Source organism: Thamnophis elegans, chromosome 12, assembly GCF_009769535.1.
Source record: "Thamnophis elegans isolate rThaEle1 chromosome 12, rThaEle1.pri, whole genome shotgun sequence".
In the NCBI taxonomy this organism is placed as follows: domain Eukaryota; kingdom Metazoa; phylum Chordata; class Lepidosauria; order Squamata; family Colubridae; genus Thamnophis; species Thamnophis elegans.
Window position 1 is genome coordinate 47,321,774 of NC_045552.1, and position 23,746 is coordinate 47,345,519.

Sequence of the window (23,746 nt, forward strand, 5' to 3'; positions counted from 1 at the left end):
CCAGTTTCTTAGGTCATTCGGGTGGCCTGTCCAGGAGGGACTTGCCAGCATCTGAACCCCCATGGTATTAAGGCTAGGGTAAGAGTGCCAGAATCGCCTTCCCAGACCCAAATTTGCTTGCTGAGGAGCATTTCAAAGCCTTTGCCAGGTTCCTGTTGTTGTTGTCCTCCTCCTCCTAGCAGGCTAATTGATTTGCAAACGGTGTGCGCTGTGTGGTCCTTGCTGCTGCTGATCCGGGAGGCTGGGGAGGGGAATCCTTGCAATGGATGGCAAAGCAAAACATCTGGGCTCTGCCACTCAGAACTTTCATGTTTTCAGCCCAGTTTTTAAAAGTCTGGTTTGAGAGAGCTGTTCTCACCATAGGACAGAGATGGGTACCGAATCAAAGGGTTATCTAGTCAGCTGTTGGTCTGGTGAATATAGAAAGATGTTGATCAGCATCTGGATCTCTTTAGACCTCTAGAAATAAAGTGTATCTCTTCTGAGGAGGTTCTAGGATTTTTCTGATCCGCTCCGGCTCTTTTATCTGTTGTCTTCCCTTTCTTGTACTTTCCTCAGCTCTTCTATTCTGTTTCTATCTATCTATATCTGTATATGTCTATGTCTGTTTGTCCATCTCTATCTATGTCTATCATCTATTGATCTATCATCCATCGATCTCTATTTCTGTCTAGATGTCTATCATCTATCAATCTCTTCTATCATCTATATCTATGTCTGTCATCTCTATCGATCTATCGATGTCATCGATCAAACTATTTACCTATTTCTGTTTCTGTCTGCCTATCATCTATCGATCTATCATCTATGTATTGATCTATCTGTCATCTAGCTCAGCAGTCACCAACCGGTGGGCCATGGACCACTGGTGGTCCGCGTGAAAATGTTGGTGGTCTGCAGAAAAATCATTTGCATTTTTTTTAATATTGCACTAAATACTATTTATCTTTTTTTAAAAAATTCGTATTAGTGGTCCACGGGATTTGAAATTATGAATTTGGTGGTCCCTGAGGTTCGAAAGGTTGGTGACCCCTGATCTAGCTATCCATATACCTCTCTACCAGTATCTATACCTACCTACCTACCATCTATCTATCTATCATCTACTTTTTTCTAGTCCATTTTCCCAAAATCACAATCCCCAAAGTATGCGAGCCACGGAGCACATCTCCATATTCAGCAGTTTCGTTTCTATACTCTCGGATGCTGTAGGCAGTCAGTCGAGAAAGCTTTTTTTTTTTCCCCTGCAGGTAGATGAGTTTCTCAGAAAACACCTGGCTGGGATTGCTGTTGGAAAATGAACTGGACTTAAAACAGGGGGGCGGGGGGAATGGTTCTCCTGCTGGTAGATTAGCACCCAGCAGGTCTTGGTTCAAAGCATAGAAGTCAGAAACCAACCTGTTTGGTTTCCCCCGTAACCACATTGCTTTCAGAACTGATGGCGGTGCAGTGTTTTTCAACCATTGTACTCTAGCAAGTGTACAACAGTGCTTTCTTTTTTTTTTCCAGGTCAAATCTTTTGGCTTGTACCCCTCTCGCTCTCCCTGTTAAGGAACATTTTGTGAAATGTTCCTCCTCAAGGCGCTTGCGGGAGGGGGGAGCTGGGACAGCAAGGCTCTGAAGTTTATCCTCTTTCAGAGGTTGAATAAGATGGAGAGAGGAGAACAGAACCAGATACGGAGACTCTGCCGGTTGGAAATGGCAATAGCACTTAGACTTGTTTACCGCTTCATAGTGCTTTTACACCCCCTCTCTAAGCAGTTTACAGAGTCAGCATATTGCCCCCAAACAATCTGGGTCCTCATTTTACCCACCTCGGAAGGATGGAAGGATGAGTCAAGCTTCAGTTTTGTCAGCATTGAACTGCTGGCAGTGTCCAGAGTTAGGCTACAATATTGCATTTTAGCCACTGGGAGAGAAGGAAGGAAGGAAGGAAGGAAGGGCAATAGCAATAGCACTCAGACATAATACCATTTCACAGTGCTTTACATACCTCTCTGAGTGGTTTACAGAGTCAGCCTCTTGCCCCCAACAATCTGGGTCCTCATTTTACCCACCTCGTAAGGATGGAAAGCTGAGCCAACTTTGAACCGGTCAGGATCGAACTGCTGGCAGTCGGTAGAGTTAGCCTGCAATACTAACCACTGTGCCAGTGGGGTTCCTAATAGCAATAGCACTTATACACCACTTCATAGTGCTTTTACAGCCCTCTCTAAGCGGTTTACAGAGTCAGCCTATTGCCCCCAAACAATCTGGGTCCTCATTTTACCCACCTCGGAAGGACGGAAGGCTGAGTCAACCTTGAGCCTGGTGAGATTCGAACTGCAGCTAGCAGTCAGCTGAAGTAGCCTGAAGTCCTGCGCTCCTTGCTTTTTTGCTCTTCCTTTTTCCTTAACTGGTCTTCAGGGCGTGGAGGTGAACGCAGGTCAGCAAATGCCGTGTGAGTTGACCCTGGTCCAACGTGGCGGAGAATATGAGTAAGTCCCCAGGGAAGGGTGAACATTTCTGTCGCCACTGCTTACATATCTGTACCCAGATCCTTGCACTGGTAGCCTATGGCAGTATTTCCAACTTTGGCACATTTTAAAACGTGCGGACTTCAATTCCCAGAATTCCCCAGCAAGAATGTAGCCCCCATTTGCACTACAGAAAATCAGTGTAGTCTCTTGTGTTTGGACAAATGCTGTAATGCCATTCCCGTTTGCATATGTCTGTGTGTGTGAATCATCCCACGCGTAGTATTTTTGCCTGGAAGGGCAAAACGAAGAATGTTTGCACGCTTCCCTCCGTTTCCTTCCTGTGCCTCTAACTTTATCACTTTTTTTTTTTAAATTGCAGGTTGGTTATAAGCTCCCAGGGGACAGACCCCCCTATTCAAGAACGCATTCCAGTCAACGACCGTTTTAAATGTGTGCAAGGTATTATTCAAAGTCTCTTTTCTTTCTGGTTTGATGACTCATGGTTTCCTGCAAGCCAGGAAAGGTTAGTGTCAAAATCAAAACCACAAACAGAATCTGGACCCTGGCAACTGGAGATGCTGGCCGGAGTTTTATGCAACCATAAATCCTGTGCCAATGGAAACATAGCAGGGAGTGCCCCTTGCTTGATTAATGAACTGATAATGCTAGTCTCAAAGGTGCTTTTCCAAGCGGCAGCTGGACTTTCTAGTGTTTCTTTGAAGAGGTTTTGCTGCTCATCCAAGAAGCTTCTTCGGAGCTGAGGGCAGAAGCGGCTTCTGAGAGAAGCTGAAGAAGCTTCTCGGGTGAAAAGCAAAACGTCTTCAGAGAAAAAGGCGATAACTCTGGAACGCCTCGAGCAATTTCAACCAAACTTGGTACACAGATGACTTACTCTCTGGAAACAAATACTGTGGGGGTAAGACACCCCTAAAACCCCTTGGGGTGTGTATTCTGTTAAGATACAGCCTGTTGTGCCTTCAAACGGCTTCTACTGTACTGCCGTAAAATGGCTTTACTGTGCAGCGCATTGGAGTTGCCATGATAACGGCTTCATGATACTCCACAATGGGGCTTCCTCTCGTAAGGGGAAAGTCCAACATTATATATTAAATTTGGTCCGGACATTTCCCCCCTATAAATAAATACCTGGGCAACGCCGGGTTATCGGCTAGTTACCTATAAAACACAATCCAGGTGATGAGCTCTTGCAAACCAGGATTAAAAGTCTACCACTCGACGGAGCGTCTTCAAGATTTTTGTCAAGCTGGTCCCCAACCACTTATGTTCCCCCCTTAGTTAGCCCAAATGAAAAATTCCTATGATATCTTTGCCTTTTGCAGTTTTCTGATTCTTGGTGGTTGTTTTTTCCTTCCAGAGGCCGAAGAAACTTTGCTGATCGACATAGCCACAAATTGTGAGTCGTCTTTCCTCAGAAAATGGTGTCAGAAATAGACTTCCCTGAAAGCTGACGTGTTGTCTTTCCTCCTTGACTCATTGTCCTGCTCTTCTCTCTTTTCTGCCTTCGGCTGCCTGGCTAGAGGTTTTCTGGGAAAAGTGGAATATTTAGCCATTGTTTTATTGCTCTGTCTGGGTACTATAGAGAGAACCAAAAGTATGCTATAAAATTCAGCAAGGATGGGTTGAAACCAGGAAACAGACCTCCGGTGTGATTACATAGATATAACTCTGTTTACTTTCAATCCAGGGAGAGTATTAAGAGAGAGTTCTTTTTTTTTAAATTTCAAGAAATTAAAAGATATTTGCTCCTGGGGAGGAAGGCTATGGTAAAATCTAGACAGCATACTAAAAAGCAGAGACATCACCCTGCCATCAAAAGTGCGTATAGTCAAGGCTATGGTTTTCCCAGTTGCAATGGATGGCTGTGAAAGTTGGACCATAAGGAAGGCTGAGCACCAAAGAATGGAGGCCTTTGAACTCTGGTGCTGGAGAAGACTCCTGCGAGTCCCTTGGAATGGAAGGTGATCAAACCGGTCAGTCCTAGAGGAGATCAACCCTGACTGCTCTTTAGAAGGCCAGATCCTGAAGATGAAATTCAAATACTTTGGCCACCTAATGAGAAGGAAGGACTCCCTGGAGAAGAGCCTCATGCTGGGAACGATGGAGGGTAAAAGAAGAAGGGGACAGCAGAGAATGAGGTGGCTGGATGGAGTCACCGAAGCAGTGGGCGTGAGCTTCAATGGAGAGGATGGTAGAGGACAGGAAGGCCTGGAGGAACGTTGTCCATGGGGTTGCGATGGGTTGGACAAGATTTCACAACTAACAACAAGCTAATGTTTTTTTCTGAAAAAAAATGGTATTCCAGAATGCTGGCATCACAAGCTACATGAGATCAGAACTCTCCCTCCCTCTCTCCCTCCCTCTCTCTCTCTCTCTCTGTGAAATCTTTCAGAAAGTTCAGAGCAATGGAATTGGTAAAAGGTACATGATGTAGAACAAAGGTGGAAAAACATACGGAGGCTGACAACCTATTTTCCTTTTTCTAAAAAAAACCTTGACCTTCAAGAGACTCTTAGTGATGGTACATTGATGCCAGGGGGGGCAGTTCCAAAAAACTTTGCCCCTCCTTTTTGAGGGTAGGCGGACAGCGTTTATGCATTCTTTTTGGGTTTTTTTGTGCTGGGAGAGAGTCCATATAAGCTTTAATCCTGGGTTTTTGCATCTCTCTCGCAAAAAGGAAAGCAAATCGCTCTGCTGAAATCAGCATTTTTCCCAGTAAATTCGGCAATGCCATTTTGGGTGTCTGGGAGACGGAAGAATGAATTGGGGACACCTGTCGGCCTGATTGCCTCTTATTTAGAGAGAAATTGAAAAAATGAACTGGATGAAATTATTGATCCTTTCAGAGGCCCACTTATAACTGACCTTCTTAACTTGATCAGTAGCTTCTCGGGTTTATTCTTCATCACAGCCTGCCAACCAGTTTGGTATAGTGGTTAAGGCACTGGCCTAGAAACCAGGAGACACTGGATTCTAGTCTCATCTTGGGCATGAAAGCTGGCTGGTGAATCTGGGCCAATCCCCAGGAGACTATGTGAGTTCTAGTCCTGTCTTAGGCATGAAAGCCAGCTGAGTGACTTTACCTAATCCCCAGGAGACTGTGAGTTCTAGTCCTGCCACAGGCATGGTAGCCACCTTGGTGACTTTGAGCCAGTCACTTTCTCTTAGCCCAACTCACCAGAGAGAGTTGTGGGGAAAATAGGAGGAAGAAAGAGCATTAGGTGCCTTGAGGTATTTATAAAAACAACAACAGGCAGGATAAAAATATATAAAACCTCAAAACTGGTTGCTTCTGAAGATGCCTGCAAGTGTAAACTCTGAATTCCAGAGAGACACCTGTTTATGCAGCTTAGCCAACTCCCAGTCTAATTCTCAGTCTCCCAAAGGTGCTTTTTCAGGAGGCAACTGGACTTTCTTGTTTTCCTGTTAAAGACGTTTCGCTTCATTCCTCCAGGCCTTCCTGTCCTCTACCATCCTCTGGAGTCCATTTAAGCCCACGCCGACTGCTTCAATGACTCCAGTCAGCCACCTCCTTCTCTGTTGTCCCCTTCTTCTTCTTTTGCCCTCAATCATTCCCAGCATTAGGCTCTTCTCCAGTCCTTCCTTCTCATCAGGTGGCCAAAGCATTTGAGTTTCCTCCTCAGGATATGGCCTTCCAAAGAGCAGTCAGGGTTGATCTCCTCTAGGACTGACCAATTTGATTGCCTTGCAGTCCAAGGGACTTGCAGGAGTTTTATAGCAATAGCAGTTAGACTTATATACCGCTTCATAGGGCTTTCAGCCCTCTCTAAGCGGTTTACAGAGTCAGCATATTGCCCCCAACAATCCGGGTCCTCATTTTACCCACCTCGGAAGGATGGAAGGCTGAGTCAACCTCGAGCCGGTGAGATTTGAACAGCCGAAGTGCAGAACTGCAGTCAGCTGAAGTAGCCTGCAGTGCTGCATTTAACCACTGCGCCACCTCGGCTTCTCCAGCACCAGAGTTCAAAGGCCTCAATTCTTTGGCCCTCAGCCTTCCTTATGGTCCAATCTTCACAGCTATCCATTGCAACTGGGAAAATCACAGCCTTGGCTATATGCACTTTTGTTGGCAGGGTGATGTCTCTGTTTTTTAGTACGCTGTCTAGATTTGCCATAGCTTTCCTCTCCAGGAGCAAGCGTCTTTTAATTTCTTGGCTGCAGTCCCCATCTGCGGTGATTTTGGAGCCCAGGAAAATAAAATCTGCCACTACCTCCATTTCTTCCCCATCTATTTGCCAGGACCTGAGAGGGCCGGATGCCATGATCTTAGTTTTCTTAATGTTGAGTTTCAAGCCAACTTTTGCACTCTCCTACTTTACCCGCATCAAGAGGTTCTTTAGTTCCTCTTCTCTTTCTGCCATTAGAGCGATATCATCTCTCTAGCTAGTCATGCCCAAAAAACCTTTGCACGCTCTGCAGAATGGCCCACTCATCTGAAGCCAGGAACTCTGGATTTCTGTCTTCTCAAAAGGCTTCGCCTCCTTTCTGTAATAGCGAAGAAGAAGAAGAAGCCACTGGCTTTTTGGTAGTGGTGGTGGTTGTTTTTAACCTTGGAGTGGAAAAGGGCAGGCAGTGAAGCCTGATGTCCAGGTTGGTTTATTTTTTTTTAAAGCAGATAATATTGCAGATGATATTTTCTATTTTAGTTTGCATGCCTCTGCAAAGTCTCTCTCACTCAGGCGTCGGCTTGGCGGAAACGGTGATAAAATTGCAAATTCTGGTTGGGGTGGAGATTGGTGTCTTATCTCGCTCTCGGCTGAGGAGCTCTGAAAGGATCCCTCTCTCCCTCTAAAGCCGGAGTGTTAAAAAAAAAAGCATCCTACGGACCCCAGTGAGGGAGGGGATTTTGAGAATTTAAGGATCTGAAGGGACGCGGTGGCTCAGTGGCTAAAACGCTGAGTTTGTCGATCTGAAACCTGTCCCTCCCCGCCTTCAATCAAACAGTGCCTGGGAAGAGCAATTTTTTTATCCAGACAGGGGAACTGTTCAGAAGTGGGGGGGGGGTGGCTCAGTAGCTAAGACGCTGAGCTTGTTGATCAGAAAGATTGGCAGTTTGGCAGTTCGAATCCCTAGCGCCGTGTAACAGAGTGAGCTCCCGTTACTTGTCCCAGCTTCTGCCAACCTAGCAGTTCGAAAGCAGGTAAAAATGCAAGGGGAAAAATAGGAACCACCTTTGGTGGGAAGGTAACAGGGTTCCGTATGCATTTGGCGTTTAGTCATGCCGGCCACATGACCACGAAGACGTCTTCGGACAGCGCTGGCTCTTCCGCTTTGAAACGGAGATGAGCACCGCCCCTTAGAGTCAGGAACGGCTAGCACATATATGCAAGGGGAACCTTTTCCTTTAGGGCAGTGGTTCTCAACCTGTGGGCCGGGACCCCTTTGGGGGATCGAATGACCCTTTCACAGGGGTCGCCTAAGACCATCAGGAAACACATATTTCCGATGGTCTTAGGAACCGAGACACCAGTTTTACGGTTGGGGGTCACCACAACATGAGGAACTGTATTAAAGGGTCGCGGCATTGGGAAGGTTGAGAACCATTGCTTTAGGGGATCCGAAAGGGATGTTGCAGAACTCATTTTGCTGCTTTTGGGGAGGGGGGAATCTAAAAAAAAAAAAGCTCACCAACCATCAGAGAAGCATCTGAGCCAATGCCTGTTGTACTCATTTGTTTGAAAGGATGGTATTAGTCTATAAGCAGCAAGGAAGGGAAAGGCAGTAGATTAAATCTCTCCAGACCGGTTTTGCACATACCTTTCCTTATATGTCAGGAGCTAACCTCACTTGACTTCCTCAAATAATGTTTTGGTATTATATGATGCAGAAAAATCTCATTTCCCCTCCCTCCCTCCCATTCTCCTTTTTTTTTTTAACCGTTCTTTGGAATTTATTCAGTAAGCAAGTAAAGTGCTTCCGAAGGTCACATGTGTATTATCGTACATGACAGTTAGTAAGATGACAGTTAAATGAACAAGCAGCCCTTCTGCTTATCTCTTAGTTGGGTGGAGAGCAAAGCAAGCTATTAAACCCTGGTTCAAAGAGTATTCTGTATATTGATTTATTGCAAAGCTGATAAGCATAGTTCCTGGATTGTACTAATGGGGAAGGTAAAGCAACTTTGAGATTTTGCTGGTTAATTCAAACTGTGAACTTAAGCAAAAGGATTCTTTCATTCTTGACCAGAAATTATTTGACATCCCTCCCTCCCTTCTTTCCTCCCTCCCTTCCTTGTCTCTTCCTTCCTTCCTCCCTTCCATTTTATATGCCCTAGTTTAGCAATACAATGTTACCCGAGAAGGTAAAGGTTCCCCTCGCACATATGTGCTAGTCGTTCCCGACTCTAGGGGGCGGTGCTCATCTCCGTTTCAAAGCCGAAGAGCCAGTGCTGTCCGAAGAAGTCTCCGTGGTCATGTGGCCGGCATGACTAAATGCTGTTTCCTTCCCACTAAAGGTGGTCCCTATTTTTCTACTTGCATTTTTACATAGCAATAGCAGTTAGACTTATATACCGCTTCATAGGGCTTTCAGCCCTCTCTAAGCGGTTTACAGAGTCAGCATATTGCCCCCCAACAATCCAGGTCCTCATTTTACCCACCTCGGAAGGATGGAAGGCTGAGTCAACCCTGAGCCAGTGAGATTTGAACAGCCGAACTGCAGAACTGCAGTCAGCTGAAGTAGCCTGCAGTGCTGCATTTAACCACTGCGCCACCTCGGCTACATGCTTTCGAACTGCTAGGTTGGCAGAAGCTGGGACAACTAACGGGAGCTAGGGATTCGAACCACCAAACTGCCAATCTTTCTGATCGACAAGCTCAGCGTCTTAGCCACAGAGCCACCTCATTCCTTAACCAGAGAAGAAGCTTTGCAAAATTAAGATAGGTCTGTCAGGGATATCTGAGCCTTTTCACCCAAGTAGACCAACCATAGAAACCTATCCCAAATTTGTATCTTAATTCAGATGTTCCATTCACGATACTTCAGGATCTTCCACAACAGCTCAAAGTCTAATCCCGGTATAGTTTCTTTTCTTTTTTTCCGCAGTCATGCGTTTTCCAGAGCGACGGATCAGAGCATATCCTGCTCCTCGGTGTTCTGATCTCCAAGGGCAGCCCCAAAGCCACTCCCGATTTTGAGCAAAGCTGGTGCTTTCCCCCCAAAAAAACCTGCTGTGGCCTTTTCCTCTTCCTTCGCTGTCTTTTAACCATCCCATCCCCCGTTCTATCCTTTTAAAGTAAATTGTGATCGGCTAACGTCCGTTCTTGGACTTTTATCGGCCCAGACGCCTGTTTCCTGACACATGTCCTTCTCTTGTGTTTGGCTTCAAAGCTGGTTGCAAGATCCGTCTGCAGGGCGATTGCACCGCAGAGCGTCTGTTTGAAATTGCCGATGAGGAGCAATGCTTGGAATTCCTTGCCGAGGTGCTAAGAGTCCAGAAAGGTGATGCTGCTTCCGGTTCCTTGTGATGTCATTAATGAAACCTCGGTGGGGGATGACCAGAGCTGGAGGTGACACAGATGTCTCTTTCTTCCAGCGTCCTCAATACCCCCGATCCCTGAATTTGTGCCCTCCTCCTGGTGCCAAGTGAAAGGCCTCTCGGGGCCCGTGGAGCCTCTTCCTGCAGGTAAAGATCTACCTGTCTTGCAAGCTTCCCCCCCCCCCCCCCCGGTGCAAGTTCGTTTTTAGCAAATATATCTTGAATGCAGAAATTGCTCTCGCTTCCTGAAGAGAGGTGGCCTTGGGTTTCCAGAGCATCCCGGGAACAGCCTGGAAGTCCTCTGGATGTCTGAGAGTCAACTGCCAGAATTCCCCCAGTTGTCAAGGGCACTGTTAAGGCCCACGAGCAGAACTGGCGGCAGATTCGGACAGTGAAGAGGTTGGGGAGGAACATGGGCCAGTCCTGGAGTCTGGGGAAGGCATTGGAGGCAGAGAGGGGGCCAGAGCCGCCCCACAGCTATCAATTGCCTTCAGAGTCAGACATCAGTGGGGCAGACGAACAGCTGGAGTCAGTGGGCGCATGCATAGAGTTGCCAGACGAAGGGAACAGCTAAAGAACAGGGGTTGACTTGGGAGTAAGGCCACAGGTGGACCATGGATAGTCCCTCCCAGAGGAAATAAAAGAGGAGCGAAAAGGGGAGTGGAGTTTGCAGGAGACAATTAGTTTGCTTAATTGGTTCGTGACTCTCCGAAACTTCTTACCAAGTTTTGCAGATATCAGCCTGTCAGCTTTCCAAGCCAGATAAGGTCTGTGACTATAAATCCTCCCTTGAAAGACTTTGCTGACTATGAATGAGCAGAATGCACGGTCAATTAATAAAAGGGTTTTTTGTCGCGACAAGGAGTTTGCTTCATGCTCTTGGGAAGCCTCGGTCGGAACAGATACGCTGAGAATTCTGGGAGAGGAAATTGAAGTTGGAAAAATCTGGGCTGCACCCAGAAGGAAATTATTAGGTGACAATGGTGCTGGGGGAGGTGGGGGGAGGAATAGGAAGTCACCTTTATAAAATGGTGAAAAATGTGATGTCATTAATGAAACCTCGATGGGGGATGACCAGAGCTGGAGGTGACACAGATGTCTCTTTCTTCCAGCGTGCTTAAATCAACCTCTTCCTGAATTTGTGCGATCCCCAAAACCCTCCCTCCCTGAATTTGTGGCCTCCTCAAAAGTCCCTCTTCCTGACTTTGGGCCCTCCTGGCGCCAAGTGAAAGGCCTCTCGGGGCCCGTGGAGCCTCTTCCTGCAGGTAAAGATCTACCTGTCTTGCACACTCCCCCCCCGCCCCCCGTGCAAGTTCGTTTTTAGCAAATATGTCTTGAATGCAGAAATTGCTCTCGCTTCCTGAAGAGAGGTGGCCTTGGGTTTCTAGAGCATCCCGGGAACAGCCTGGAAGTCCTCTGGATGTCTGAGAGTCAACTGCCAGAATTCCCCCAGTTGTCAAGGGCACTGTTAAGGCCCACGAGCAGAACTGGCGGCAGATTCGGACAGTGAAGAGGTTGGGGAGGAACATGGGCCAGTCCTGGAGTCTGGGGAAGGCATTGGAGGCAGAGAGGGGGCCAGAGCCGTCCCACAGCTATCAACTGCCTTCAGAGTCAGACATCAGTGGGGCAGACGAACAGCTGGAGTCAGTGGGCGCATGCATAGAGTTGCCAGACGAAGGGAACAGCTAAAGAACAGGGGTTGACTTGGGAGTAAGGCCACAGGTGGACCATGGATAGTCCCTCCCAGAGGAAATAAAAGAGGAGCGAAAAGGGGAGTGGAGTTTGCAGGAGACAATTAGTTCGCTTAATTGGTTCGTGACTCTCCGAAACTTCTTACCAAGTTTTGCAGATATCAGCCTGTCAGCTTTCCAAGCCAGATAAGGTCTGTGACTATAAATCCTCCCTTGAAAGACTTTGCTGACTATGAATGAGCAGAATGCACGGTCAATTAATAGAAGGGTTTTTTGTCGGGACAAGGAGTTTGCTTCATGCTCTTGGGAAGCCTCGGTCGGAACAGATACGCTGAGAATTCTGGGAGAGGAAATTGAAGTTGGAAAAATCTGGGCCGCACCCAGGAGGAAGTTAGGTGGCAATGGTGCTGGGGGAGGGGGGGGGAGGAATAGGTAGTCACCTTTATAAAATGGTGAAAGTTTATAAAGATTACTGCAAATAGAAAGAACACATTATTTCCCCATAGCAAGGAAGATAAAGGAGGAATAGTTAACTTAATTACTTTATTTAAAGAGGAAAATTCGTTCTTTGGAAATTCACTTCTGGGATTTGTGCTTGCTTGTGAAGGGGGGAAAAATTGAAACTTTGATCTTGGTTATGTTGATTAGAAAGATTTGGTGTTATAGAAATGGCTAGTTATATATTAATGTGTCAAAGCGAAAAGTTGAGGCTGGAGCATGTTTATCTTGTACTGAGCTAGGAAGAGTTAGAGTCAATGCCCCTTTTTCTTCTTTTTTTTCTCTTTCCCCTTCTATCTCACACCCCCTTTTCCTGTTTCCTTTCCTGCCCTTAATTTCTTCTTTTCTTTTCTTTCTTTTTTGGTATTTTATATTTGATATAATAAAATAAAAAAATAGAAGCAAACTCTTAAAAGGTAAAGGTTCCCCTCGCACATAGGTGCTAGTCGTTCCCGGCTCTAGGGGGCGATGCTCATCTCCGTTTCAAAGCCGAAGAGCTAGCGCTGTCCGAAGACGTCTCCGTGGTCATGTGGCCGGCATGACTAAACGCCAAAGGCACACGGAACGCTGTTCCCTTCCCACCAATGGTGGTTCCTATTTTTCTACTTGCATTTTTTTTTGTATTTTCAAGGTTGGCAGAAGCTGGGACAAGTAACAGGAGCTCACTCTGTTACGTGGCACTAGGGATTCAAACCGCCGAATTGCCAACCTTTCTGATCGACAAGCTCAGCATTTTAACTACCGAACCACTGCTTTAACAAACTCTTAGTTGGCCTTATTTCTTCCATTCTGCTGTTGAACTTCCTCTAAGGCTTCTGAAGGATATTTTGATTTATTTATTTTTTCACCCTTGTTTTCAGGCGTTCTGGGGTTCGAGGATAACTTCAGCGCCATAAGCCTGGAGAACAAAAGGAACCTGCAGAACCAGCAGATGAGTGCCCGCCGAGAGCCCCCACCTCCCCCACAGCCTCCCGGCCGGTCGTAAGTCATCTCAGAGATGGGCGCCCTGGGTTCAGCTTCAGAGGGCAGCTTGACCCCATGCCTCGTCTCCTCTTTAGATACCCCCGCGAGAAGGAGAGCGCCAACAAGGAGCCCCCCAAAGGCAGCAACACCATGCGGACGTTCTTTGCGCCGTCCTCCCCCACCACGCAATCCGGGCAGAGGGAAGGGCTCATCAAGCACTACGTCCTTAAGCGGGAGAAAGAGTACGTCAACATCCGGAACTTCAGGTGAGAGCTGCGCCAAAGGCACCTTGGAGCTTTGCCTGGGAGAATTGGGCCTCCACTTCGGCTCCCAACATCGCCGGTCCATTTTCGAAGAAAAGGTGGAGGGTGGGGGAAGGAGTGAGACGCGCACACACACACACCCGCCCAAGAAGAAGCTTGATTCAGATAACAGATTAACAGAGTTGGAAGGGATCTTGTAGGTCGTCTAGTCTAAAAAAAACCCTCCCAAATGGGAGCCCTACACCCGTGAGCCTTCACCCGAGCTCACCTCCACTGCGCATGCACGCATGCCTCCCACCTATCAGCTGATTTTCAGGTCTCTGCTGGGTATGCGGGGGGGGGGCTTGTGCGTGAGATCCGTGCGCATGCGCAGGGGGTCATGGGTCACATGCGGGGCGGGAGGTCGCATGCGTAGGGGGGGCGGGGCACATTGCGTTATTGGTTGTGAGTCCAGAGGTGCCAGCTTCACGTTTGCGTTGCTACTGATCTACCCTGCCTTTCCGCTTTTGAGGAGGGGTCTTCCTTGCTCTTGGGCTCATGATCTCTGACCTCTAGGGATTTGCCCTGCCTCAACCCCTCCGCTTCCTTCTGTATGTTGCAGGTTTTTTATCGGGACGTGGAATGTCAACGGGCAATCGCCAGACGGGAGTTTGGAGCCTTGGCTGATCTCGGACCCGGAGCCTCCAGACATATATTGTGTGGGGTGAGATCCCCAGAGGGACCAGAGCCTTATTGGGACCATTCTTGCTTTCTCTTCGCCCCCATGCTGGTTCGGTTTCTGGTTTTGTTCCATGTTTTGTTTTTTAGAACAGGATAGAGTAGAATAGAATAGAATAAGGACTAGAATAGAATAAGGAATAAATGGAATAGAATGGAATGGAATAGAATATAGAATAGAATAGAATAAGGAATAGAATAGAATAGAATAAGGAATAAATAGAATAGAATAGAATGGAATAGAACATAGAATAGAACAGAATAGAATAGAATAAGGAGTAGAATAGAATAAGGAATAGAATAGAATAAGAAATAAATAGAATGGAATGGAGTAGAACATAGAATTGAATAGAATAGAATAAGGAGTAGAATAGAATAAGAAATAGAATAGAATAAGGAATGAATGGAATGGAATAGAGCATAGAATAGAGTAGAATAGAATAAGGAATAGAATAAGGAATAAATAGAATGGAATAGAATAGAATTCTTTATTAGCCAAGTGTCATTGGACACACAAGGAACTTGTCTTTGGTGCGGATGCTCTCAGTGTACATAAAAAGACAAGATACATTCGTCAATAAAGCATAAGGTACAACACTTAATGATAGCCATCGGGTACAAATAAGCAATCAGGAAACAATCATTATCAATATAAATCCTAAGGATACAAGCAACAAAGTTACAGTCCTGCACTCATAAGTGGGAAGAGATGGGTGAAAGGAATGATGAGAACACTCATAGTAATAGTAATGCAGCCTTAGTGAATAGTTTGAAAGTGTTGAGGGAATTAGTTGTTTAGCAGAGTGATGGCATTCAGGGAGAAAACTGTCCTTGTGCTTAGTTGTTCTGGTGTTTAATGCTCTATAATGTCGTTTTGAGGATAGAAGTTGAAACAATTTATGTCCAGGATGTGAGGGCTCTGTAAATATTTTCACGGCCCCCTTTTTTTTTTACTCGTACAGTATACAGGTCCTCAATGGAAGGCAGGTTGGCAGTAATTGTTTTTTCTGCAGTTCCAATGATCCTCTGAACTTTTAACCGAGACTTTATTCACTCCAGTTCTGTTCACAGCAATCATTAGCTTTAAATTTGGCCCAGAGAGAAAAACAATCCCCAGGATTTTGTCCTAGGATTCTTAAATGATAACCCAGAAGCAAAGGGTTCATAAGGGTCCGCTTTCCTCCAGGAAGGGAGGGAAGGCACAGGGGAAGGGAAGCAGTATTCGAGCATAAATGTTAATCTTGAGCTCCCTGGGGAAAGAATGGATGGATGGATGGATGGATGGATGGAGGGAGGGAGGGAGGGAGGGAGGGGCGGACGGATGGACGGAAAGACAGATAGACAGTATTGGACTAGTCTTGACTGCAATAAGGACTCTTCTTCAAAGAACAGTAGCAACAGCAGCAATGGCAATACCACTTAGACTATTGTTTTATAGCAATACTGCATTCTAACCACTGCGCCACCAGGGCTCTTCAAGCCCAGGATGGCTGATGATGAGCTGACTGTTGGGGTGTTGAGGCCACGCTCAGCATCTGGTGAACTCTCCCCTCCAGTTTCCAGGAGCTGGACCTGAGCACAGAAGCCTTCTTCTACTTCGACTCCAACAAAGAGCAAGAGTGGCTGACGGCTGTGGAGAAGGCTTTACACCGCAAAGCCAAGTACAGGAAAGTAAGTCCAATTCCCTCATCCTGTTGGCAAGCAGGCCGGAGAGCTCCCCCAGATCAGGGCCAGTATTGAGAGCAGGGCAGATCCATTTCTAGGATCTCCAATCTTGCAGGTGCAGCTGGTGCGCCTGGTTGGCATGATGTTGCTGATCTTCGCCCGGAAGGAGCAGATCGACTCCATCAAAGACGTGGTGGCAGAGACGGTTGGCACCGGGATCATGGGCAAGATGGTGAGTAGTGCCCTCAATACTGGGCGGCCCAGGTTGTCTCTTGTCACCCTCTGTTGTGGCCTGCCAGCAGAGCTGTTGACAGACTCAGACAGTGAGGAGGTTGGGGAGGAACATGGGCCAGTCCTGGAGTCTGGGGAAGGCTCTGATGAGGGCTCTGTGTCGGAGGCAGAGAGGAGACCAGGGCCGGCTGACAGTTATCAGCTGCATTCGGAGTTGGAGATCAGTGGGGCTGAAGAACAGCGGGAGCCTGTTCCCAATGTGTGCATGTGCAGAGCTGCCAGGAGAAGGGAACAGTAAAGAAACAAGGGCCAACTCGGGAGTAAAGGCACAGGTGGACAGTGAATGGCCCCTCCCAGAGGAAATAAAGAGGAGCGAAAGGGGAGGGGAGTTTGCAGGAGACAATTCATTTCATTAGTGTGAAGATTGGTTCATGACTCTCAGAGACTCCTTGCCAAACATTGTCTGCTACAACCTTGCGTTTGGAAGCTGTTGGCCTGGCAGCTCTCCAATCCTGATAAGGTCTGTGGTTGTAAATTCACCCTTGAAAGACTGTTTGCCGGGACTTTTCTGGATGTGAATTCTAGGAATTCACATTAGCCAAATAAGAAGAGGGGTTTTTTCGGGACAAGGAGTCTGTTTTGTGATGTGATGAAGCCTAGGTCAGAACACCCTCCAACCGACCCTTTCCTTCCACTCTTCCTTTCTCCCCTCACTTCTGTCCGTCCTTCTGCAGGGCAACAAAGGTGGTGTGGCCGTCAGGTTTGTTTTCCACAACACCAGCTTCTGCATCGTCAACTCCCACCTGGCTGCCCACGTGGAGAACTTCGAGCAGCGCAATCAAGACTACAAGGACATCTGCGCCCGCATGAGTTTCCAGGTTCCCGACCAGAATCTGCCCCAGCTGACCATCATGAAACACGAGTGCGTCCGAAGGGCGGGACCCGGGTGGCGGGGAGAGAATTCCACGGGGGCTGCATTATTGATTCCGTTGAAGCAAAAAAGAAAGGGACACGGTTGGCTCAGTGAAGTAACACACAATCATTGAAGCCCAAGCCATGAGTGGTGCGGTGGCCTAGAGGTGGAGCTCTCGCCTCACAATCGGGAGGCTGTGGGTTCAATCCTAAGTAGAGGCAGATATTTCTATCTCTGGGAACAATGAGAATATATCTGCTGAACAAAACTCCGGTTCACCAACAAATGCGCGCTCAACAAAAGCACGCCGACGAAACCGCAGGGAGAAAACCGCGAGTTTGAAATCACGCCGACGAATGAGCGCAGAAGCGCACCGACAACAGTGCGCCGACAGAAGCGCGCTCTAAACCTAACCTTAAACCTAACCCTGACCCTTACCCTAACCCTTACCTTAACCCTAATTGCGCTTCTGTCGGCGCGCCTTTGTCGGCGCGCTGTCAACGTTGTGGTTTTATCGGCGCGCTGTTGTCGGGCGCGCATTTGTCGGGTCACGCAAAACTCCACATTGGCGACGTCAAGGACTCTGTAATAGCAATAACCCTTAGACTTATATACCGCTTCACAGTGCTTTACAGCCCTGCCTAAGCGGCTTACACAGTCAGCCTACTGTTCCCAACCACCTGGGTCTTCGTTTTACCCACTTCGGAAGGGTGGAAGGCTGAGTCAACCTTGAGCCCGTCAGGATCGAACTGTTGGCAGTGGACAGAGGCTGCCTGCAATGCTGCATTCTAACCACTGCGCCACCATGGCTCTTAATCGTTTCTCTGCTCTTTCTCGTACCTTTCAGTGTTGTCATCTGGCTGGGAGATCTGAACTACAGACTTTGCCTCCCGGACTCCAATGATGTAAAAAATCTAATCAGTAAAAACGACCTCCAGAAACTGCTCACATTTGACCAGGTAAGAAGGGAAAGGTGGGGAGGAATTCCCTGGAGCTTCTTCTTCTTTTTTTAAGTTGAAATATCTATCCCTTCCTTTTGGATATGGGTCCTCCCCCATCAGACAGGCCTTCAGACCTCCTTTCTTCCCGTGGTGTAATCATACGATTTGCTCACATTGTGATGATTGTGCCGTCTGGAACTCATTTTGTTATCTAACGTGTGTCGCTAGTGCAAAGGCTTGGGTTACATTCATTAAAGTCCAGCTTTTTATTGGCTGCTTGGAAGTTTAAGCTTCCTTTCATTGTTTTGCGGCCAGCAGCTGTTTCTTAACATGCCTAGACACCAAACTGTTTGCTTTTCAATGTTCCTACTCCAAGAGAAAGAGAGGCAACACAATGAGGAATGGGAGAATTCACCACAGCCAACTCGTTGCGGGACAACTTAACAATTCCACTTATTTATTTAAAATCAGTACAAATTTATTCCAATTTTTGCCGTTCACATTTCATCCTGTCCCTCCTTTTGCATCCCTTCCTTAATGATTCTATTCCACCATTTATTTGATATTAGAGTAACTCTCGTCCCTCAGTGAGTTGCCCTGTGACGAGATCAGTAGTGGGTTCCAACCGGTTTGGACCGGTTCAGCCAAACCTGTAGTAGCTTGGCGGCCTGGGTCACTGGAACCAGCAGCAACCAAGGCTTGCCAGGCCCCCGAACTGGTTCTCCTACGGCACCACCATCTTGTTTTTTGCTTCTGCACATTGCATTTATGATCAAATTACGCACTCACTGAACTGGCGGTAATGCCAGCAGCAACCCACCTCTGGACGAAATGGCAATGGAACGTTCGCCATGGTGGGTTGGCCATGGAGAATTGTCCTAGACCCACCATGATGTGCCTCCTGCGTTTTGAATAACGGTGGTTGACCCCCCACCCACCCACACCAAAGTCATGTGACAGGCAGAGTTACAATTTTCATGGCCCTCCCTGTCAATACCAGACGGTCTGAGTGACATCAGCTGACTGACTGTTTGCCTTTTGCCTGCAGCTGAATATTCAGCGTACCCAAAAAGCAGCTTTTGCCGACTTCACAGAAGGCGAAATCAAGTTTATCCCCACGTACAAATATGACTCTAAAACAGATCGCTGGGATTCCAGGTAAGAATCTGGCCCTAATAGTTAAATCCAGGTAAGAATCTCGCCCCAATAGTTAAATCCAGGTAAGAATCTCACTCCAATAGTTCAATTCAGGTAAGAATCTCGCCCCAATAGTTCAATCCAGGTAAGAATCTCACCCCAATAGTTCAATTCAGGTAAGAATCTCGCCCCAATAGTTCAATTCAGGTGAGAATCTCGCCCCAATAGTTAAATCCAGGTGAGAATCTTTCCCCCAATAGTTAAATCCAGGTAAGAATCTCTCCCCAATAGTTAAATCCAGGTAATAATCTCGCCCCAATAGTTAAATCCAGGTAAGAATCTCACTCCAATAGTTCAATCCAGGTAAGAATCTCGCCCGAATAGTTCAATCCAGGTAAGAATCTCACCCCAATAGTTCAATGCAGGTAAGAATCTCACCCCAATAATTAAGTCCAGGTAAGAATCTCACCCCAATAGTTCAATTCAGGTAAGAATCTCACCCCAATAGTTAAATCCAGGTAAGAATCTCTCCCCAATAGTTAAATCCAAGTAAGAATCTCACCCCAATAGTTCAATCCAGGTAAGAATCTCGCCCCAATAGTTAAATCCAGGTAAGAATCTCGCTCCAATAGTTAAATCCAGTTGAGAATCTTCCCCCAATAGTTAAATCCAGGTAAGAATCTCGCCCGAATAGTTAAATCCAGGTAAGAATCTCGCCCCAATAGTTAAATCCAGGTAAGAATCTCACCCGAATAGTTAAATCCAGGTAAGAATCTCGCCCCAATAGTTAAATCCAGGTAAGAATCTCGACCTTGGTACATGGTCTTGTACAAAACTTTTGGGGTTTTGGGGGGGGGGGGGAAATGAGAAGATAGATCCCATAGAAGGATGGATCCCATGAATTGCAATTTGTTTACTCCGGAGACCTCGGAGGGTATTGAGCATCCTGCAGCCTTCCAGAATATCCCTGATATTGATCCTCTCTCCTTCCAGTGGAAAATGCCGTGTGCCCGCTTGGTGCGACCGGATTCTCTGGAGGGGAGGCAACATCAACCAGCTCCAATACCGCAGCCACATGGAACTAAAAACGAGCGACCACAAGCCCGTCAGCTCCCTCTTCCTCATAGGGGTAATTCTATTCAGTGGCTCAGTTGTTGAGGTGTGTGGTCATGCCAGCCACACGATCACAGAGATGTCTTCGGACAGCGCTGGCTCTTCGGCTTTGAAACTGAGATGAGCACCGCCCCCTAGAGTCGGGAACAACTAGCACCTATGTGCGAGGGGAACCTTTACCTTTTACCGTAGTTAATTACAGAGGGCTTGTCGTGTTTGGGAGCCGCGTCAGAACACAGAATTAGCAAAGCCTCCCTGGAAACAAACCTTTTTTGCTTTTCTACACAGCCAGGTGGTAGAAGTGCTGGGTCCTTTCCGGAAACTCTGGGAGTTTGGCAGTGCTCAGTCAAAGTGAAATGTCTCAGCTCATTTTGAAGTCCTTTCTTCCAATAACACGATCTTGGTTTTCCCACAGGTGAAAGTTGTAGATGACCGACGGTACCGGAAAGTATTTGAGGACATTGTTCGGTTGATGGACAGGATGGAGAATGACTTCCTCCCATCAGTGGAGCTGAGCAGGAGGGAGGTAAGCGGGGGGGGGGGGGGGGGAATACCTCTTTCCTTCCTTAAGAGCGAAATTCTTCAGCCACAGGAAACCCCCCGTCTTGGGTGTCTTCCAGATGTAATTGAACTTCAACTCCCATAAATCTCTTAACATGCGTGACCTTGGGAATGGAGTCCAACACATCTGCAGGAAACATCTGCCCCCAAGGGGGTCCTAGCCAGGGGTGGGCTTCAGAAATTTTAACAAGGTGTTCTCTGCCCGATTGCTGGGTGGGCGTGGGCTAGTCAGCCTCCTGCGCCATTGGGGGGGGGGGGGGCGTTTTTGCCCTCCTTGGGCTCTGGAGGCTTTCTTCGAGCCTCCAGGAGGGTGAAAATGGCCTCCTCAGGCTCCGGAGGCCCTCTAGAGACTGGAAGCAGGCCCATTTCCAGCCATCTTGAACTTCAGGTAGACCCGTTTTTCCCCCTCCCCGAGCCTCCCCGCATGCCCTGCACTTACCTGTATCCAAAACGGGTCACGTGGAGACTCCTGGGAAGGGCAGGACGAGGCAACCAGGAGTGGGATTTGGGGGTTCCCAAACTGCACAAAATCTTAGCTAGAGGTTTTCACCCCCTACGAACCCCCAGCAGCCCACTCCTGAACCTACCCCAGAAGGTTCACCGACAAAAGCACGCCCGACAACAGCGCGCCGACAAAACCGCAGGGACAAAAGCGCGAGTTCGAAATCGTGCCAAACAATGACAGAAGTGCGCCGACAACAGCGCGCCAACAGAAGCACGCTGTAAACCTAACCCTAAACCTAAACCTAACCCTAAACCTAACCCTGAACCTAACCCTAAACCTAACCCTGAACCTAACCCTAAACCTAACCCTGAACCTAACCCTAAACCTAACCCTTACCTTAACCGTAATGGCGCTTCTGTCGGCGCCCCTTTTGGGCGCGCTATTGTTGTTGCGGTTTTATCAACGCAGTTTTGTCGGTGCGCTGTTGTCGGGCACGCTTTTGTTGGGTCATGACCCCAGAAAGACCCCAATTCTTCAGAGGAAGGCAAATTCCTGAAGTGCTTGTGTGAACCAAATATCCTTCTTGTGTACACTTAAAAATAGCAGCCAATTCTGTTGTCCGGAACGGTTTCCCTTTTTTGCTGAAAAGTATTCAGGTGTCTTCTTTTGTTTTCTTTTTTTTCTTCTCCTTTGTGCCCACAGTTCTCTTTTGAGAATGTGAAGTTCCGGCAACTGCAGAAGGAGAAATTCCAGATCACAAACAACGGCCAAGTCCCCTGCCACTTTTCCTTCATCCCCAAGCTCAACGACACGCAGTACTGCAAACCCTGGCTCCGTGCCGAACCCAACGAAGGGTACTTAGAGCCAGGTGAGTCTTGAGGAATAGGTTGGAGTTCTGGGTTTTTTCTCTGCACCCCCGGCCCCCAATGCCTCTTCATGGTGGAGCCGCGTCCACCTTCAAGATTCGGTCTTGAAGAGTTCACGGCAGTGGTGGGATTCAATTTTTTTTTACTGTGGGCGTGGCAGGGGTAGGATACTACAAAATCCCCATTCCCTCCCCACTCCTGGGGGAAGTATACTGAAAAATCCCCATTCCCTCCCCACCCCACTAACCTGCTTTCCAGTCCATTCTCCTGTTCAGGGCAATGAAAGATCAGCTGGAAGGCTGTGGGGGCGGGGCCAGCCTATTTGCCGGTTCTCAAAATTTCCACTACCGGTTCTCCAGAACCGGTCAGAACTGGCTGAATACCACCTCTGGTTCACGGGTCTTCTCCTCCCTGCCAGAGGAGACGTTGGACATCTCCTTGGACGTCTACGTCAGCAAGGACGCGGTGACCCTTCTCAATTCGGGGGAGGACAAGATCGAGGAGATCCTGGTTCTTCACCTCGACCGGGGCAAGGATTATTTCCTCACCATCAGCGGCAACTACCTGGCCAGCTGCTTCGGCACCTCCTTGGAAGCCCTCTGCCGGATGAGGCAGCCCATCCGCGAAGTCCCCGTCACCAAGCTCATCGACCTGGTAGGAAGCTGGAGGGGTGGAGCCTCCGGGGATTTTGGATGGTAGCTGAATTCAGTGGAGCATCTTGCTTCCTTCTCCCACCTGCCTGAACCTCCTCCGCCCTTTCGTCCCCGCCAGCCGCAGAGGGGACTTCAACCCTCCCAACCGGCATCTTGCCGCTTTGCGTTTGCTTTCCTGTCGTGCTGTCCAAATCCCGCTCTCCTCAGTGGATCCAGCAGCTCTCCTGTTTCCATCTGCCCTTTAACCCGAGCTTCCCTTCCCGTGCTTCGCTTTTTATCGCGTGCATTTTCCCACCATCTGGCTTCTGACTTCCCTGTAGATGGTTGGGTTCCTTCCTTCACACTTTGGACTCGTGCCAGTTAACACATTTTGTGTCTTTTTCTCCCTTTTTTTTTTTTTTTTTTTTTTTTTTTTGTTTTTCCTTTTCGCCTCTTGCTTCCTCCATGTGCTCTCAGGGAGAGGACAGCTACCTGGAAAAGGTAAATAGGGCTGGGGAGCCTTCACGGTTGCTCGGTAGGTAAACAGGGTGAAACACAGCACAAGGGGCACTACCTGGCGAGAAATGCAGGGTTTTCCACTGAAGGTTGAAGCATGGGGCATGGGGAACACAAAGCTTGGTGGCGGTGCCTGCGGAGAAGATTGGAATTGTGTACTTGTAGTCCTCGACCTACGACCACAGTTGAGCCCAAAATCTCCATCGCTAAGCGAGATCTTTTTGTACCACCTTTCCACAGTTTTGTTAAGCGAGTCGCTGCAGAGGTTAAGGAGTGGTGGGATTCAAATAATTTACCAACCGGTTCTCTGTCCTAATGACCAGCTGGGTAGGCGTGGCTCAGTAGTCATGTGACCATGTGGGCGTGGCCAACTCATGGGCATGGCCACTCGGGTCGATGGGCGCTTTTGCCTTAGCTGTTACAATGTAACAAGGGTTAACCGGAGAGGCAGTTTCTGTAAGCAGGGCAATCAAGATTAGGCTAGAAACAACACCAGAATGTTTCCTTCCTGCCTTCCATACAGGATAAGGGGGGGGGGGGGAGCAAAAGGAGATTTCTTCCAACAACCAGTTCTCCGAACTGCTTAAAAAGTTAACAACCGGTTCTCCCGAATAGGTGC

The 23,746-nt window shown here is 47.8% G+C and overlaps 1 protein-coding gene across 2 annotated transcripts in view; it reads left to right on the plus strand.

Annotated features, from left to right (window-relative positions):
- OCRL (OCRL inositol polyphosphate-5-phosphatase) overlaps positions 1-23,746 on the plus strand; it is a 30,482-nt gene that overhangs the window by 1,173 nt on the left and 5,563 nt on the right. The window contains exons 2-19 of one of the 2 annotated variants that reach the window (XM_032227570.1): positions 2,407-2,477; positions 2,839-2,918; positions 3,835-3,873; positions 9,828-9,938; positions 10,033-10,122; positions 11,088-11,240; positions 13,025-13,145; positions 13,223-13,393; positions 13,992-14,093; positions 15,664-15,778; positions 15,888-16,004; positions 16,738-16,925; positions 17,764-17,875; positions 18,906-19,015; positions 19,988-20,123; positions 20,523-20,633; positions 21,816-21,981; positions 22,398-22,633. In XM_032227570.1, the coding sequence (XP_032083461.1) occupies positions 2,407-2,477; positions 2,839-2,918; positions 3,835-3,873; positions 9,828-9,938; positions 10,033-10,122; positions 11,088-11,240; positions 13,025-13,145; positions 13,223-13,393; positions 13,992-14,093; positions 15,664-15,778; positions 15,888-16,004; positions 16,738-16,925; positions 17,764-17,875; positions 18,906-19,015; positions 19,988-20,123; positions 20,523-20,633; positions 21,816-21,981; positions 22,398-22,633 (2,229 nt within the window). The remainder of the gene's footprint in view (positions 1-2,406; positions 2,478-2,838; positions 2,919-3,834; positions 3,874-9,827; positions 9,939-10,032; positions 10,123-11,087; positions 11,241-13,024; positions 13,146-13,222; positions 13,394-13,991; positions 14,094-15,663; positions 15,779-15,887; positions 16,005-16,737; positions 16,926-17,763; positions 17,876-18,905; positions 19,016-19,987; positions 20,124-20,522; positions 20,634-21,815; positions 21,982-22,397; positions 22,634-23,746) is intronic. The other variant, XM_032227571.1, reaches the window with a different exon arrangement.